Source organism: Callospermophilus lateralis, chromosome 13, assembly GCF_048772815.1.
Source record: "Callospermophilus lateralis isolate mCalLat2 chromosome 13, mCalLat2.hap1, whole genome shotgun sequence".
In the NCBI taxonomy this organism is placed as follows: domain Eukaryota; kingdom Metazoa; phylum Chordata; class Mammalia; order Rodentia; family Sciuridae; genus Callospermophilus; species Callospermophilus lateralis.
In genome coordinates this window covers 97,601,540-97,617,320 of record NC_135317.1, presented here as the reverse complement: position 1 = coordinate 97,617,320, position 15,781 = coordinate 97,601,540, and the positions used below count along the sequence as shown (strand labels likewise).

Sequence of the window (15,781 nt, the reverse complement as noted above, 5' to 3'; positions counted from 1 at the left end):
AAGCTTTGTTAATACATAATATTTAAAATTTTTTTAATTGTTCTAAAAACAACATATAGCAAAGTTTACCATTTTAGCCATTACTAATTGTCCAGTTCTATAGTATGAAACATAATTCATATTGTTGTGCAATCTCTAGAACTTCCCCATCTCGTAAAACTGAAATTGACCCATTAAAAAATTTCCCATTTCCCACTCCCTCCAGCTCCTGGAAACCACTCTTCTACCTTCTATTTCTACAAATTTTACTACTATAGGTAACTCAGTAAGTATACAATATTAGTCTTTTTTGTGACTGTCTTATTTCACTTAGTGCAATGTCTAAAGGTTCCTATTGTAGCATCTGTCAAAATTTCCTTCCTTTTTAAGGCTGGATGATACTCCACTGTATGTATATACTAAATTTTGTTTATCTATTTGCCATTGGACACTCTGGTTGTTTTCACTTCTTGAAAATAGTAAATAGTGCTGCTATGTATATGGGAGTACAAAGAAGTCTTTGAGATTCTATTTTCAATTCCTTTGGACATAGATCCAGAAGAGGACTTGCTGGATTATACGACAATTCTATTTTTTATGTTTTGAGGAAACTACACCCTGTTTTCCATTGTGGCTGCATTATTTTACACTCCAAGATAACTTTTGGAGGGAATTAAATGAGTTTTACCTAGAATTATTAGTCTAATTAGAATTATAGTAAATTATTAGAATCTTTATAAGAAATAGTATTTTGAGGAAAATTAACAACAAAAATTCACAGTTTTAGATTGTCTGAGACACAAAACCCTGCTTTACCAACCAGGTGGGAAAGGCACTGACTCAGATCCTGATGATAAGTGATAAGTGATAATATTTTCACTGTTCAGACACTTTGGCACTAGTTCAGACACTTATTGATTTTAAAGATTATACACTACAGAATTCTTTCCGGCCATTTATTATCCTACTAGAGATAATACCAAATCAGTTTCATGTTAAGAAAAAAGTACTCTACAAATTAAAGATTTCAAGATTAAAAAAAAAAAAACTTGAACACACACATACACACAAACACATACCCACACATACGTAGATTCGTATTATCAAACATCATAAGAGAAATTACCTGATGGTTTCTTCATGATATAGAGAACTAACAACTGGCCCGCCAAACCCACTATTTGCCTCTTTTCCTTTCTTCTCTGGTATCTGTGGGAGGGGAAAAAATTAAAAAAAGACATACAGATTAAAGCAAAGTATATTTAAGCCAGTTGTAAAACATTAATTTGCTTAAGGAAATACCAGAACTTCTATTCTCAACCATTTCTTCAAGTTGTAAGAATAATTTTGAGGTGGTACGAGAAAAGCGACAGGATCCTCCGGTCAGCAACAGAATAGGTCATTTAAGGTCATTCAGTTTCACTTTTTGGAGCCACCTAAAAGCAATCCCCTAGGTGACTATGGGATGACGTTCAATGTTGAAAACATGGACGTTTATGTGAAAGCATGAAAATGAAATATAAATACTAGACATGAATATGATCAGGAAAATCATATCTAGATTTGTAAAATTAAAGTTTACAAACAAGAACAAAACTAAACTATGGTAAAATTTCAAATTCAATCATAAAGAAAATATTTTTAGGTAAAAAGAAAAAAGTAGAGAAGGTAGAAGAAAGAGGAAAAGAGGTTCAGATATATTTTTTAAAAAAAGAAAAAGAAAAAAGGAGCAAACTACCATGGAAACATTTTCTAAAATCAGCACACAGAAGTTCAATCCATGTTCTCATGATTAGCATCCCTGGCCTTCTTTACTATCACAGTGGACCAGGGACTGAGTACCTCAAATCTCTGATGGAACCAAGAACAGCCCTGGATTTCTGGTTTGGTCAGGTTGTTATCCAGGACAAGAATGGTGATTTACTAGTTCTTTACATGTCAGGGACGAAACAGTAAGCTCCATTATCTTTTTTTTAAAGAGATTTTAAAATGGGTGGGGGAGGGGGCTTTTTGTAGTTACCCATCTATTCAGAACTTCTAGTACTTTTTATTCCTTTACACAGGTCCAAATTTTCATTCTGAAGTAATTTTCCTTTCACCTGAGGAAAGTTCTTTTAACATTTATTGTACTGCAAATCAAGCTTTTCTCTATTTCACAGGTTTTCATCAATGTAACTAACATCTTGACAAAGTTAAATCTTCTAATTCATGAAAACAATCTGTATTTCCACTTATTTAGGTTTTTGTTTTCAATGTAGTTTTCACTCTACAATCTTTCACCTCCTTGGTTAAAATTATTCTTGAGTATTTTATTCTTTATTATCTCTGTTTTGATTTGCCTGAAGTATTTTGCCCTCACTTTTTTTGTATTAACATGAGATTCATATAACATAAAATTAACTACTTGAAAGTGTATAAATGAGTAGCATTAACATATTGACAATGCTGTGCAACCACCACCCCTATCTAAGTGGGATATTCATCATCCCAAAGGAAACTCTGAACCCATAGCAGTCTTCCCCCACCCCATCCCCCAAACACTGAATCATCAATCTACCTTCTGTCTCTATGTATTTATCCATTCTGGATATTTCATATAAACGAAATCATGTATAATGTGATCTTTTACCTCTGGCTTCTCTTGCTTAGCATGTTTTTAAGGTTTATTTATATTATGGCATGTTCTTCATTGCTTTTTATGGTTGAGCAATATTCTATGCTACGTATATACTACTACCACATTCTATTTGTTCATTCATCAGTTGTTGGACATTTGGATTGTTTGCATTTTTTGCCTATAGTGAATAGTGCTGCCATGAACATCTGTGTACAAGTATTAGAGCACCTGTTTTCAATTCTTTTGAGTATATATCTTAGGAGTGGAACTGCTGGATCAGATGGTACTAACTTTCTGAGAAACCACCAAACTTTTCCATAGTCACTGCAACATTTTACATCCCCTTCAATAATATAAGATGCTTTCTTCACATCCCCACCAATACTTATTGTTGTTTTTATAAAATTATGGTCATCCTACTGGGTATGAAATGGTATCCCACTCTGGTTTTAAGACACCTCTCAAATGACTAATATTTCATATAATTATGGGCCATTCTTTTTGGAGAAATATCTATTTACATCCTCTACCCAGTCATTAGTTGGCTTGCCTTTGGGGAGTTTTAAGAGTTACTTACATATTCTGGATATTAGACCCTTGTTGAATATACAATCTGCAAATATTCTTCCCATTTCTTTTCATTTTCTTGACAGAGTCTTCTGAAGAAAAGTTTTTAATATCTATGTAATCTTATTTGTTAATCCTTTCTTTTGTTTCTTGAGCTTATGCTGTCATATCTAAGCAGCCATGATCAAATCCAAGGTTATTAAGATCTACTCATATGATTTCTTCAAAGACTTTTATAATAGTAATTTTATTAAGCTGAGGATCCATTTTGAGCTAATTTTATGTGTATGTTATATGACAGGAATGTACCTTCATTCTTTTGCATATAGATATCCAATTGTCCCTACATTGTTAAAGAGATTATTCTTTCCCCAATGAATGGTTCTGGTATCACCCTTACTGAAAATCCACTGACCATAAACCTGAGAGTATACTTCTAAATTCTCAATTCTATTCCATTGGTCTATATGTTTACCCCCCTGCCAGTTCCACACTACTTAACTGTGGCTTCGAAGCTTCCATTTTTTTTTTTTTTTTCCAATACTGTTTTGGCTATTTGATACCCTTTGTAATTCCATATGAAGATTAGCTTTTCTATTTCTGAAAAAAAAAAAAAAGATGGGTAGATTTTGAAAGCACTGAATCCACACAGATTTGGGCTTAACTAACATCTTGACAAAATTAAATCTTCTAATTCATGAACACAATATGTATTTCCACTTATTTATGTTTTTATTATCAATATAGTTTTCACTATACAATCTTTCACCTCCTTGGTTAAAATTATTCTTGAGTATTTTATTCTTTTGTGCCACTATAAATGTAAATATTTATCTTCATTTCCATTACTGGAGAGTCCAGTGCTGGTGTATAAAAACACAATAATTTGTGTATGTTGTTCTAATATCTTGCAAATTTGCTAAATTAGTCATCAACTCTAGTAGTTTGTGAATTTTCTATATATAGGACCATGTCATCTGCGAACAGATAGTTTTTACTTTTGCCTTTCCAATTTGGATGCTATTTAATTCTTTTCTTAGCTTGAATTTACAGTACAATATTGGGTTCAATGGTGAAACCAAGCACTCATGTCTTATTGCTAATCTTAGGTAGAAAGGTTTGAATCTTTCAACACGGAGTACAATGCCACCTCTGAATTTTCCATATAGGCCCATTATCACATTAAACAAATTTCACTTTCATTTTTGAAAGCTATTGTAACTGGGTAGAAGATAACAGACTGATAGTCTTTTCCTTATTATGTCAACCTGTTGACCTCAGACCTCTGTAAAGAAATCTGGTGTAGTTCTACTTTTGTTCCTGTCTCTCTCTTTTTTTTTTTTTTTTGGTCTGGTTGCTTTCAAGCTTTTCTCTATTTCACAGGTTTTCCCCCACGTAATGAGGATGATGTGGTGTTTGTATATGGTTTCATTATGTTTTTTTCTTTTTTAAATTTTTTATTTATATATGACAGTGGAATGCATTACAATTCTTATTATACATATAGAGCACAATTTTTCATATCTCTGGTTGTATACATAGTATATTCACACCAATTCGTGTCTCCATACCTGTTTTTGGATAATAATAATCATTACATTCCACCATCATTAATAATCCCCTGCCAGCTCCTTTCCCCTCCAACACCTCTGCTCTATCTAGAATTCATCTACTCCTCCCATGCTCCCTCTCCCTATGTTTGGGGTTCAGTGAAGCTTCTTGGATCCATGGGATTTTAGCAGGGATTCTCAACAAGGGGAAACTTTTAGTCTTCCCTGCCAACCCTCCAGCATCACTGCCACCTCCCCACCCTAGACATTTGGCAATATCTAGGGTAGTTTTCGTTGTTACAACTAGGCAGCACTATTGGTATCTAGTGAATCAGAACCAGGGTTGCTGCTAAATGTTATATTTTGCAAAGAATAGCCCTCTACAATATTGAATTTTCTGACCCAAAATAGCAATGTTTCAAGATTGAAAAACTCTGGTGTATAGTTTTTAGCAATGTTTAGAATTTATTATATTATTCATTATTATTAGTTTTTGTTTTCTCCTCTCACTGTCTTTCTGGAATTACAAATATATGCTACATTGCTTGATATTTCCCCATAGCTCACTGGATTTTCTTCATTTCTTGGTTAGTCTTTTTATGCTCTGTACCTCATTTTGATTAGTTTCACTTCAAGTTCACTGATCTTCTCTAAGCAAGGCCAAAATGCTGTTAATCCTCTCATATATTTTTCACTTCAGATAATGTATTTTTCCATCTCCAGAATTTTCAGCTTGGGTTTTTTAATCTTCCATTTCTCTGTATTTCGCTCATGTTTTCACCCACTTTCTAGAACAAATAAGAATGTATTTATCGTAAGTGTCTTCATGTCTTTGGTATTTCATCACCTTTTCAATTTGGCATCTGCATTTATGAATAGGTTGTTCTCCTGTGTCATATTTTCCTGCGCCCCCTTTCCTGCTTAAAAGACTGTCAGCCAAGCATTGTATATTTTCAACAATGTTTTCTGGATTTTTCTGTGTTCCTTTAAATTATATTGGTCTTTATTTTGGCATAAATTCCTTGGTATCAGTCTGATCCTTTGGAATCTCATTTTTAAGCTCTGTTAAGGCAGAAGAGAAGTCTTTAGTGTAGGGTTTAATTTAGCACTTACTACTAAGGTGAAACCTGTCTGAGACCTCTACCATACATCCCATATATTTTTTTGCACTCTGACTTGCAGAAACAAAATATGCTATATCAGTTCCAGGAATTGTGCAACCTACTGCTTTTCTGTGTTTCTTTCACCAGACTGTTAGTTTTCTTCTCATAAACACAGAGACTAGTATTCAGCCAAAGGGATCAAACATAGATCTCTGGAACTCTCTATCTAGGAACAACTTCTAATATTTGGCCCTACAAATTCTAACTCAAATCAGGGAGATTGCCAGGCAATTTTGGGTTACCCTCCATACAGAATAGCTTGGAAAAAATGCTTCCAGGCAATCTACTTTGGCCACCTGTAGAAATTAGCTTGTTTCCCTTCTCTCATAATTTTATATTGCTTGTAGTGCAACATCCAAAAATTACTGTTTCATCACTCATTGCAGCTATGGATCTGGTTTTCTTCTTGTTTTAGAGAAAGGGGTAAATCTTATCCCTATTATTCTACCATGCTCAGGAACAGAGACGCCACAAATATTAACTTTAAAGCCATGATATTATTCCATATACTTAAACCATTAACTGACAATTGTATATTTAAGTTATTTTCATTGTCTCATTCATAGACAAAGATATGATGAATACCTATATGCATAAGAATAAGGTTGTTTAATTAAAATCTTAAGGGAAAAATTTGACTCCATAATTTATTATAATATATTCTAAATACATTCATTCTTCATAGGATTAGGTTCTCTTTCAAAGGTAACTACACAGATATATTTTTGTTAGAATATGTAACAACATTTTGGGGGAATAAAAAGATTATAATTTAGGAACTATTTTAAAAATAGATACTGTTTTTAAAATAATCTGCCATTGTTAGAGTGAATTCAGAATAAAGCTGCCAAAGATGCTTTAGTTTTCTTTTCCATTCACTTCATTATCAGAGGGGGTAAACTTTGAAGCTACTTTACCCTCTTGATCTCCACTCTGATGAAATGTATCTCACAGAAACTTAGACGTTTATTCCGTTTTTCTCTACTCAAAAACCATTAAGTGATTTTTATGGTGCATCAGCAGTTAAATAAAGAGATTCCAATTTGGCGGCCAGTAGGATCAAATTTGCCCACTGCTACTGCCTCAGGCTGTATCATTTGTGACACCGAAATGCTCCTTTCCTCAAGGAGGAAAGGATAGCTGTTGGCTAAATTTCTACTACTTGACTCAGGCTACACCTTGGTTTCAGGGCTAAGATTTAAAATTCTTATGAAAATTTCTTCTCTATCTGTGAAAGCTTACATTCCAAAGATCCTCAGGGTACTATATGCAAAGAGGTTTCCTGCTTCTGTGTGCTTTTTCAGAATCTTTTTTTTTTTTTTTTACTAGCTTTATTGTCTGATTTGTTTAAAGGTTTAATTGTATGACTTTGTACAAATCAATTAACCTCTTATATTCTTTACTTCTTTTCTTTCATTTGCAAAAATGGGAATAAAGGGACCTACCTGTATGATCATTTTTATGGATTTAAAATATATATGTAAAGAACAGTGGCACAGGGATGGAGTTGTAGCTCAGTGGTTGAGTGCTTGCTTCACACATGTGAATCCCTGGGTTCGATACTCAGCATCACATAAAAAAAAAAAAGAATGAAAATAAAGATATCGTGTCCATCTACAACTAAAAAAAAATTAAAAGAAAAAGAACAGTGGCACAAATTGATCATTAAATAATAAGAATTATTAGCCAAAATATGGCTGTTTCTCTAAAGCCAGAGTGTCAGTACAACAGATGCCAGATATTTTGGTGGGGGAACTAGATATCATCAATTATAAGAGAGCATCATTATTTTCTGGAAAACTAAGAAAGAAAAAATAAAGCCAATTAAATGTAATATACCATCAATTTTATTTGATTCGTTAATTTGATTCTTTTCTTTTTGTCTTTAGTATCCTTCAATGTCCTACCTGATTTTGATTAAATTCCCAGTGGACTGCTCTCAGTGTTAGGATATCTATGTATTGGAAAAGAGCTTTGGCTGGTTGGGCAATTTTGGAAGCATAGAGCAGACAGCTCTAGAGAATCTAACCATGAGCCCCTTTAACTCACCATGAATTAAAATTATGCAAAACTCCTATAAGCCTTATTTGTTGGCTATTTTAGGTTTCTGTCATTCTTAGGACAAGAAGTTTTCTACTCCTTCCTTCTACTTCCTCCTACAGAAATAGCGTTAGCAGTCATCATTGTTTGTGATCTATTTCTGTTGCCTCTGATCAACTTGTTGTGCTACAGATATTAACCAAGAACTTTTGGTTATGCTATTGTTAAGAAAAGATTGGGGACTTTGAAAAAACTACTCAGGAGACTGAGGCAGAAGGACTGCAAATTTAAAGCCAGTCTGGGCAACTTAGTGAGATTTTTGTCTCAAAATAAAAAATAAAAAGTGCTAGGCATGTACTTTAGCAGTAGGTTGCTTGCCTAGCATGTGCAAAGCCCTGGGTTCAATTCCTATTACTTTGCCAAAAAAAAAAGTAGCATCTGTCACAAGCAAGACTTAGGTAACTAGATCAAATTTATATGAATTCATATTTAAATACAGAGAGTAATATTAATATCACCAGAAAATTCACAAATGGAATATTATCTATTGACCAATAGCTCTTTTTCTTTTTTCTTTTTTTTTTTTTTTTGTAGTTGTAGATGGACAGAATACCTTTATTTTATTTATTTTTATACAGAACTAAGGATCGAATTCAGTGTCTCACAGGTGCCAGGCAAGCACTGTCTCTGAGCTACAGACCCAGCCCTAATTAACAGCTCTCTAAACATAATATCTATAGCTTTGTTATTGCTTCTTTAAAAGTATATATTTGTGACCTTATCAGATATGAAAACCTGTAGGTTTAAGACATTTAACAAATATACAAAGATTAAAAATATCTTAGTTGGGTGTCTGCTGTAGGCATTTTGTAGATATTCTTTATCAGATTAAGAAACTTTCCATTAAGAACTGTTGAGAATTTTTATCTTGTCAAATCTTGATTTTCTCAAAATAATCATATAATTTTTTTCTCCTTATTTTATTAATACCACAAATCACTTTGCTTTTCCAAAGTTAAACTACCTTTACATTTCTGGAATTGATTCAATTTCTTCAAGATATGTTATTATTTTTATTTGCTGCTGGATCTGATTTAATACATTTTAAGAGCTTTTTCACTTATTTTAATGAAAATAACTGACCTGTGTTTTCCTTTTTTAAAAAAAAAAAATCCTTGACAGATTTTTTTAAAAAAAAATATTTATTTTTTTAGTTGTAGTTGGACAAAATATCTTTAATTAATTTATTTATATGTGGTGCTGAGGATTGAACCCAGGGCTTCGCAAGTGCTAGGCAAGCGCTCTACTGCTGAGCCACAACCCCAGCCCCTCTTGACAGATTTTTTAAAAATATTTATTTCTTAGTTTTAGGTGGACACAATGTATTTATTTTACATTTATGTGGTGCTGAGGATTGAACCCAGTGCCTGACGCATGCGAGGCCAGCACTCTACCACTGAGCCACAATCCCAGTCGTATCTTGACAGATTTTTGCTGTCAAGCTTATTCTAGCCTTACAAAAAGAATCTGGAAGTGTTCCCTCTTTTTCTATTATTCATAAAGACTGGATAATTCTGCCAATCATTATTTCTTCCTTAAACAAATGGAAGAAGCGATGTACCAATGAAACTGTTCTGACCTGAGTTTCCTCTGCAGTTAAGTTTTTAAACTAAAGATTCAATTTCTTTAATAAATGTAGGACTATTCAGATTGTCCACTTCTTTCTGTCATGTTTAGCAATTTTTTTTTCCTGAGAAATTTGTCAATTTTTCCTAAGCAACCAACTTATTTGGCTATAGTTACTTACAAGATTTACTTACTAATTTTTGGATTTTTAAAGATATTTGGTTATGTCTTCTCTCTCTTCAACAATCATGCTAGGATTTTACTAATCTTTTTAAAAAAGCAACTTTGGCTTTCATTTTTTTTCAAGTACATATTTGTTTCCTTTTCACTGACTTTTCTTTAAATTTAACTTTTTTGTTCTTTTTTTGTGGCTTCTTAAAATGGAAGCTCAAAGCTCAATATCCTTTCTGGGAATTCCAAACTATTCAAGAAAAAATTTATTAATACATATTCAGAAATATTCTTAACTTTTAATGTATTATTTAAAAAAATTTTTTTAGTTGTAGTTGAACACAATACCTTTATTTATTTTTATGTGGTGCTGAGGATCGAACCAGCACCTCACACTAGCTAGGTGAGTGCTCTACCGCTGAGCTGCAACCCCAGCCCCTAATGTATTATTATTTTGTAGCTTCCCATTTGAAAGAGAGATGTAGTCATGTTCCACCAAATAGCAAGTTCATGAATGCAAAGAAATGTCTCAAAATAAAAATTCCTCACAAGATTCTTCCTCTTGTTTAGGTATAACCTAAGGTTTATCTCAAGACTGAAATACACAGGGCAGGGAAAGATAAATAAAAAAACATTTCCCCAGACAATATATTTGGGTTCCTCTACAATAACTAAAAAGCATCTTATGGAACTGTCTCTGGTCTCATAAATACTTAACTTTAGAAGGAAACAAATAGGAATCCTTTTTTCCAGTTTACTAAATAGTTCATACTTTGCCAATTAAAAGTCCGTATTCCAATGTCACTCTTCTCAATGCAGCCCACCCTTACCACTTAATTTAAAATTGCATACCAATACTGCTTTCATCTTATACTCTCAATGGTAAAATTTTAAGTCCAGTTTGTGCTAATATATCCTAGGGACTTATAAAAGTGCCTGACACACATATTTACTGCATGTGACTAAAAAAGAAAAATGACTTCCAAATAATGTGAATTTTTACTTAAGAACAAATTTTAATTGAGTATGAATTTTAGAATGATGAGACAGACTGTGTTTGGATCCTACTCTGCCACTTGTCAGCTGTGTGACTTCAGACTAAATTACCAAATTCCCTAAGCAAATAAAAATAATATCTGTTTCATAGGATGGTGGTGAGGAGTAAATAAAGTACTTAACACACTCAGTACTATGCATAGCACATAGTAAAGAGTTCAGTAAATAAGCCTAATAATTATTTTTACTATCATTGAGTGCCTTAACCAAAAGACATGTGTAAATGGATCAGTATGAACCTTCATCAAAGTTTCTAGTGGCAAAGTCAGTCTCTGATCCCATCCTATATACCTTCATTAGTGGTTGACTTATGCAATAAAAAAAAAACACACTAATTGAATTCCCTGATGTCAGGGTCAGTGAAAGGTAGTTCATACATGAGAGGACACATTTGAGATTAAAAGAAAATGCTAACATTGGAATAGTATGTTGAATTAAATAAAATGGAATTTAATATGGGTTCACATAAAGTACTGAATTTAGCAAAGAAGAGACACTGCATAAAAGAGTATGTAAAAAGATGATATTGTAAACCACTGAAAATTAATGAATTAAATTTGTAATGTGGCTGCCAAAAGTATAAAGATAGTTTTAAGCTACATCAGCACAAGTACAGTATTCAAATAAGAAAAATGTTTTCTCCTATATTCGCTACGCAGTGTCTCAACAGTCTGCTCAATTCCAATAGTCACCCTGTAAATGTGGAATCAGGAGACTGATACTTGTTCACATGAGAATGACTAGAATGGTAGTGAGACTGATAGCAATGAGGGTGGAGAACAATTTTAGAAATTGGGATATTTGGCCTGAAGAAGAGGAAGCTTAGAGCTCTCTTAAGACATGTGAAAAACCGTTTATGTAGTTTTACTTTATATGGGCCTCAAAAGCAAAAATGTAACAAATTAGAAAAAACAACAACAACAACAAAACAGTAAAATAGATTTTGGCCTAATACAAAAAGAATCTTCTAACAACTAGAGTTGTTTAATAACAGTGCCATTCTGTAAATTTTTCATGATTAGGAGTTTTTCAATGGAAGATTAAAGATGATTGTATGCTGGAATAATCTACAGACAGAAAGTCAGTCTAGACAACCACTACAGTTCTTTCTAACAATAAGATCACAGCCTTACAATTAGAGAAGAAATACAATTTTAAAAAATTAAAAAGACATATTTAAAGGGCCAACAAACACTTGAAATGATGCTCAATATTATTAGTCATAAGGGAAATGCAAATCCAAGTCACAAAAAAAGACACCTCTTTAGACCCATCAGGATAACTATAATCAAAAAGAGAAAATAACAAGTATTAGCAAGTACATAGAGAATCGAGGACCCTCACTCACTACTGATGGGACTGTAAAGTGAAGTGTTATAGCCGTTTTGGAAAATAGTCTGATGGTTCCCCAAAAGTTAAACACAAGATTTACTGGTTTGCACTTATATTCTTGAAAGATAGAATCCCAAATCTTGAAATTGTAGATCAATACCCTAAAAATATAATTCTGGAAAAATAGTTTAAGAATCTCTAAAAGACATTTGCATTGTTGAAAGGAATTTTGTTTGAGAAGCATAAAAAAAAAAAAAAAAAAAAAACAGCAGAGCACTCCATACGTCATTTTACACATAGTCAATAATAACACATATTTTTGCAAGCATACACTCAGGTATGCTAACAATAGCCACACGGTGTAAGTTTTCACCAGGTGAACTATATTTATGAAGAAATAGGTCCAAATATGAAAGGTGTAAATGCATATCACTGTGGATAGTCATCATATGCACCTAGCTTTATAACAGCTGTCACCTGAAATACTTTCATGGGCATCCTAAGTCTTTAGATGACTTGTAATAGGTTATCACCACATAAGAGCTACAGTATTGAAATTTTTTTTTTCACAAATGAAATGTACAAAAAAGACATCTCTGCATTTACTGAGGAAGTTCTAACATTTTTACACATACAATTCCTATGCACAAGGTCAACACAGTAGTAACACACTTATGCAAAGTCAAATTTCAAAAAAAAAGCATAAAATGTTTTAGAAAAAAGTCGAATTTCCAAAAAAAAAAAAGCATAAAATTGCTGCCTTTCTAAAAATCAAAATGTAGTTCTATATCAAACTCAATGTACACTAGCCCAAACATTTTAATGGTACTTAGTGAGCTATCGCATAGCTGCTTAGCTGTATTTGAGCTTTTACAGTCATTATATAATGGAAAATTCTTCCTTGCAAAAGTTGCCAATATCACTTTCTGAAAAACAAATCACTATATATTTAATGTAAAAATTCTTACTAAACAGTGTAAACTTCAGACTCCCTTTTTTCCATTTGTAGATTAAATGGGATAATACTTAATTCTGTCATTTCAATCTTTTTTTAAAGATGTATCACCTGAATTTATTTTTTAAAAATTTTTATTAATTTTTTTATTTATATATGACAACAGAATACATTACAATTCATATTACAAAATTATAGAGCACAGTTTTTCATCTCTCTGGTTTATACAAAATATATTCACACCAATCTGTGTCTTGATACATGTACTTTGAATAATTATGTCCATCATATTCCACCATCATTTCTAACCCCATGCCCCCTCCCTTCCCCTCCAACCCTTCTGTCCTACCTAGAGTTCATCTATTCCTCCATGTGCCCCCCCCAACCCACTATGAATAAGCTTCCTATATCAGAGAAAACATTCAGCATTTGGTTTTTGGGGATTAGCTAACTTCATTTAGCATTATCTTCTTTAACTCCATCCATTTACCTGCATATGCCATGATTTTATTCTCTTTTATTGCTGAGTAATATTCCATTGTGTATATATGCTACATTTTTTCTTTCCATCCATCTACTGAAGGGCATCTAGGTTGGTTCCATAGTTTAGCTATTGTGAATTGTACTGCTATAAACATTGATGTGGCTGTGTCCCTGTAGTATACTGTTTTTAAGCCCTTTGGGTATAGACCGAGGGATAGCTGGGTCAAATGGTGGTTCCATTCCCAATTTTCCAAGAAATCTTCATATTGTTTTCCATATTGGTTGCACCAATTTGCAGTCCCACCAGCAGTGTATGAGTGTACCTTTTTCCCTACATCCTTGATAACACTTATTGTTGTTTGTATTCATAATAGTTGCCATTCTGACTGGAGTGAAATGAAATCTTAGAGTAGTTTTGATTTGTATTTCTCTAACTGCTAGCAATAAAGAGCATTTTTTCATATATTTGTTGACTGATGCTTCTGAGAAGCATCTGTTCAGGTGCTTGGTCCATTTATTGATTGGGTTATTTGTGGGTTTTTTTGGTGTTTAGCTTTACAGACTGTTAGAGGACATAGAGACTAACCCACAAAATTACAATTATCTTATATTAGACAAAGGCGCCAAAAACATGCACTGGAGAAAAGATAGCCTCTTCAACAAATGGTGTTGGGAATACTGGAAATCCATATGCAACAAAATGAAATTCAGCCCCTATCTCTCACCATCCATAAAACTCAACTCAAAATGGATCAAGGAATAAAACCAGAGACCCTGCATCTAATAGAAGAAAAAGTAGACCCTAATCTCCATCATGTTGGATTAGGCCCCAACTTCCTTAATAAGACTCCTGTTGCGCAAGAATTAAAATCAAGAACCAATAAATGGGATTGATTCAAACTAAAAAGTTCCTTCTCAGCTAAATAAACAATCTGTGAGGTGAAGACAGAACCTACATCTTGGGAGCAAATTTTTACTCCTCGCACGTAAGATAGAGCATTAATCTCTATGGTATATAAGGAACTCAAACATCATTTCAATCTTAATATTATATAACTTAGCTAAGGATATGGTTCAGAGGTAGAGCTGCTTGCCTAGCATGCAGGAGGCCCTAGGTTCAATCCCTATTACCCCTACTTCCTGGCCCCCATGGCAGGACACTTTAATTAGAATACTGTCTTCTTTTTGGTTTATGCCTAGCCTATTTTTATTAGATTTGTGGAAGAATAAAGTTAAATTTTAGTCTACCAAAACAAAAAACAAAAAAACAAAAACAAAAACAAAAAACTGACAATTTAAAACAAAGGAGAAAAATTTTAAAAACAAAACAAAAAACTGAAAAGAAAATTCAGCATACAAAAAGTGTATTATGAAATGGGAGTTCATATCCCACTTGAATCAAAGTGTGAAATATGATATATCAAGAACTATGTAATGTTTTGAACAACCAACAATAAAAATTAATTTAAAAAAAAATAAAAAATAAATGAAAAAAAAAGTGTATTATGGCAATAGATTATGGGCAATTGTGTGTAGGTAATCCATAAGAGCCCGCTGACTGTGACAATCATTACTGCATTTTTGAAGTCTTGGATTACAATGAATAGCTGCCTCTACCCCTTTTGCCAATATGTACACAACCCCGCCCCCACAGTGTCCCTCTTAGGGCATGGCTATGTTCAAAGAATATGTTCATATTCATTTTCTGTATGGTGCTCCTTTTTTTGAAATTATTTTATGATTCAAAATATACCAACATAATTGTTCCCTATTAACTTATATCATCTTCTCTTCTGCACCATGCTTCTGTGCTATTTTGGGTATGTGGAAATCCGTTCCACATGTACTCATTTACAGACCACACATTTGGCAGAAACAGTACCAGTTAGTGATTGAACAAAAACACACTGGGTGTCTTTTTATCCTGCTGTGTACATAATTATTTTTTAACCAATCAGTAACTGCTGGCTTCTTCAGACAAATGCAGTTTAATTCATTAAAAGCTCCAGAATTTCATGAGCCTGGAAGGAATGCCAATGCAGACAAATGACGCATTTTAAATATAATTTTTTGTTAATGGCATATTGTGTGCTCTGTTTACTCATGAATTTTCCATCAAATGTGTTGGGGTGAATGGAAAAAAACAAACTTTATTGGTAATACCCTGAGATTCACTTTTAGAAGCCTGGTCACATCTAATTCCAAACATCATTATGATTTAGGGATCCCACTAAAATCTATT

General features: G+C 33.0%; 1 protein-coding gene across 1 annotated transcript in view; it reads right to left on the bottom strand.

The window, feature by feature from the left end:
• Window positions 1–15,781, bottom strand: part of Acbd6 (acyl-CoA binding domain containing 6) — a 149,922-nt gene that overhangs the window by 95,574 nt on the left and 38,567 nt on the right. Inside the window, exon 4 of the mRNA XM_076831661.2 lies at window positions 1,106–1,188. Coding sequence (XP_076687776.1) covers window positions 1,106–1,188 — 83 coding nt within the window. The remainder of the gene's footprint in view (window positions 1–1,105; window positions 1,189–15,781) is intronic.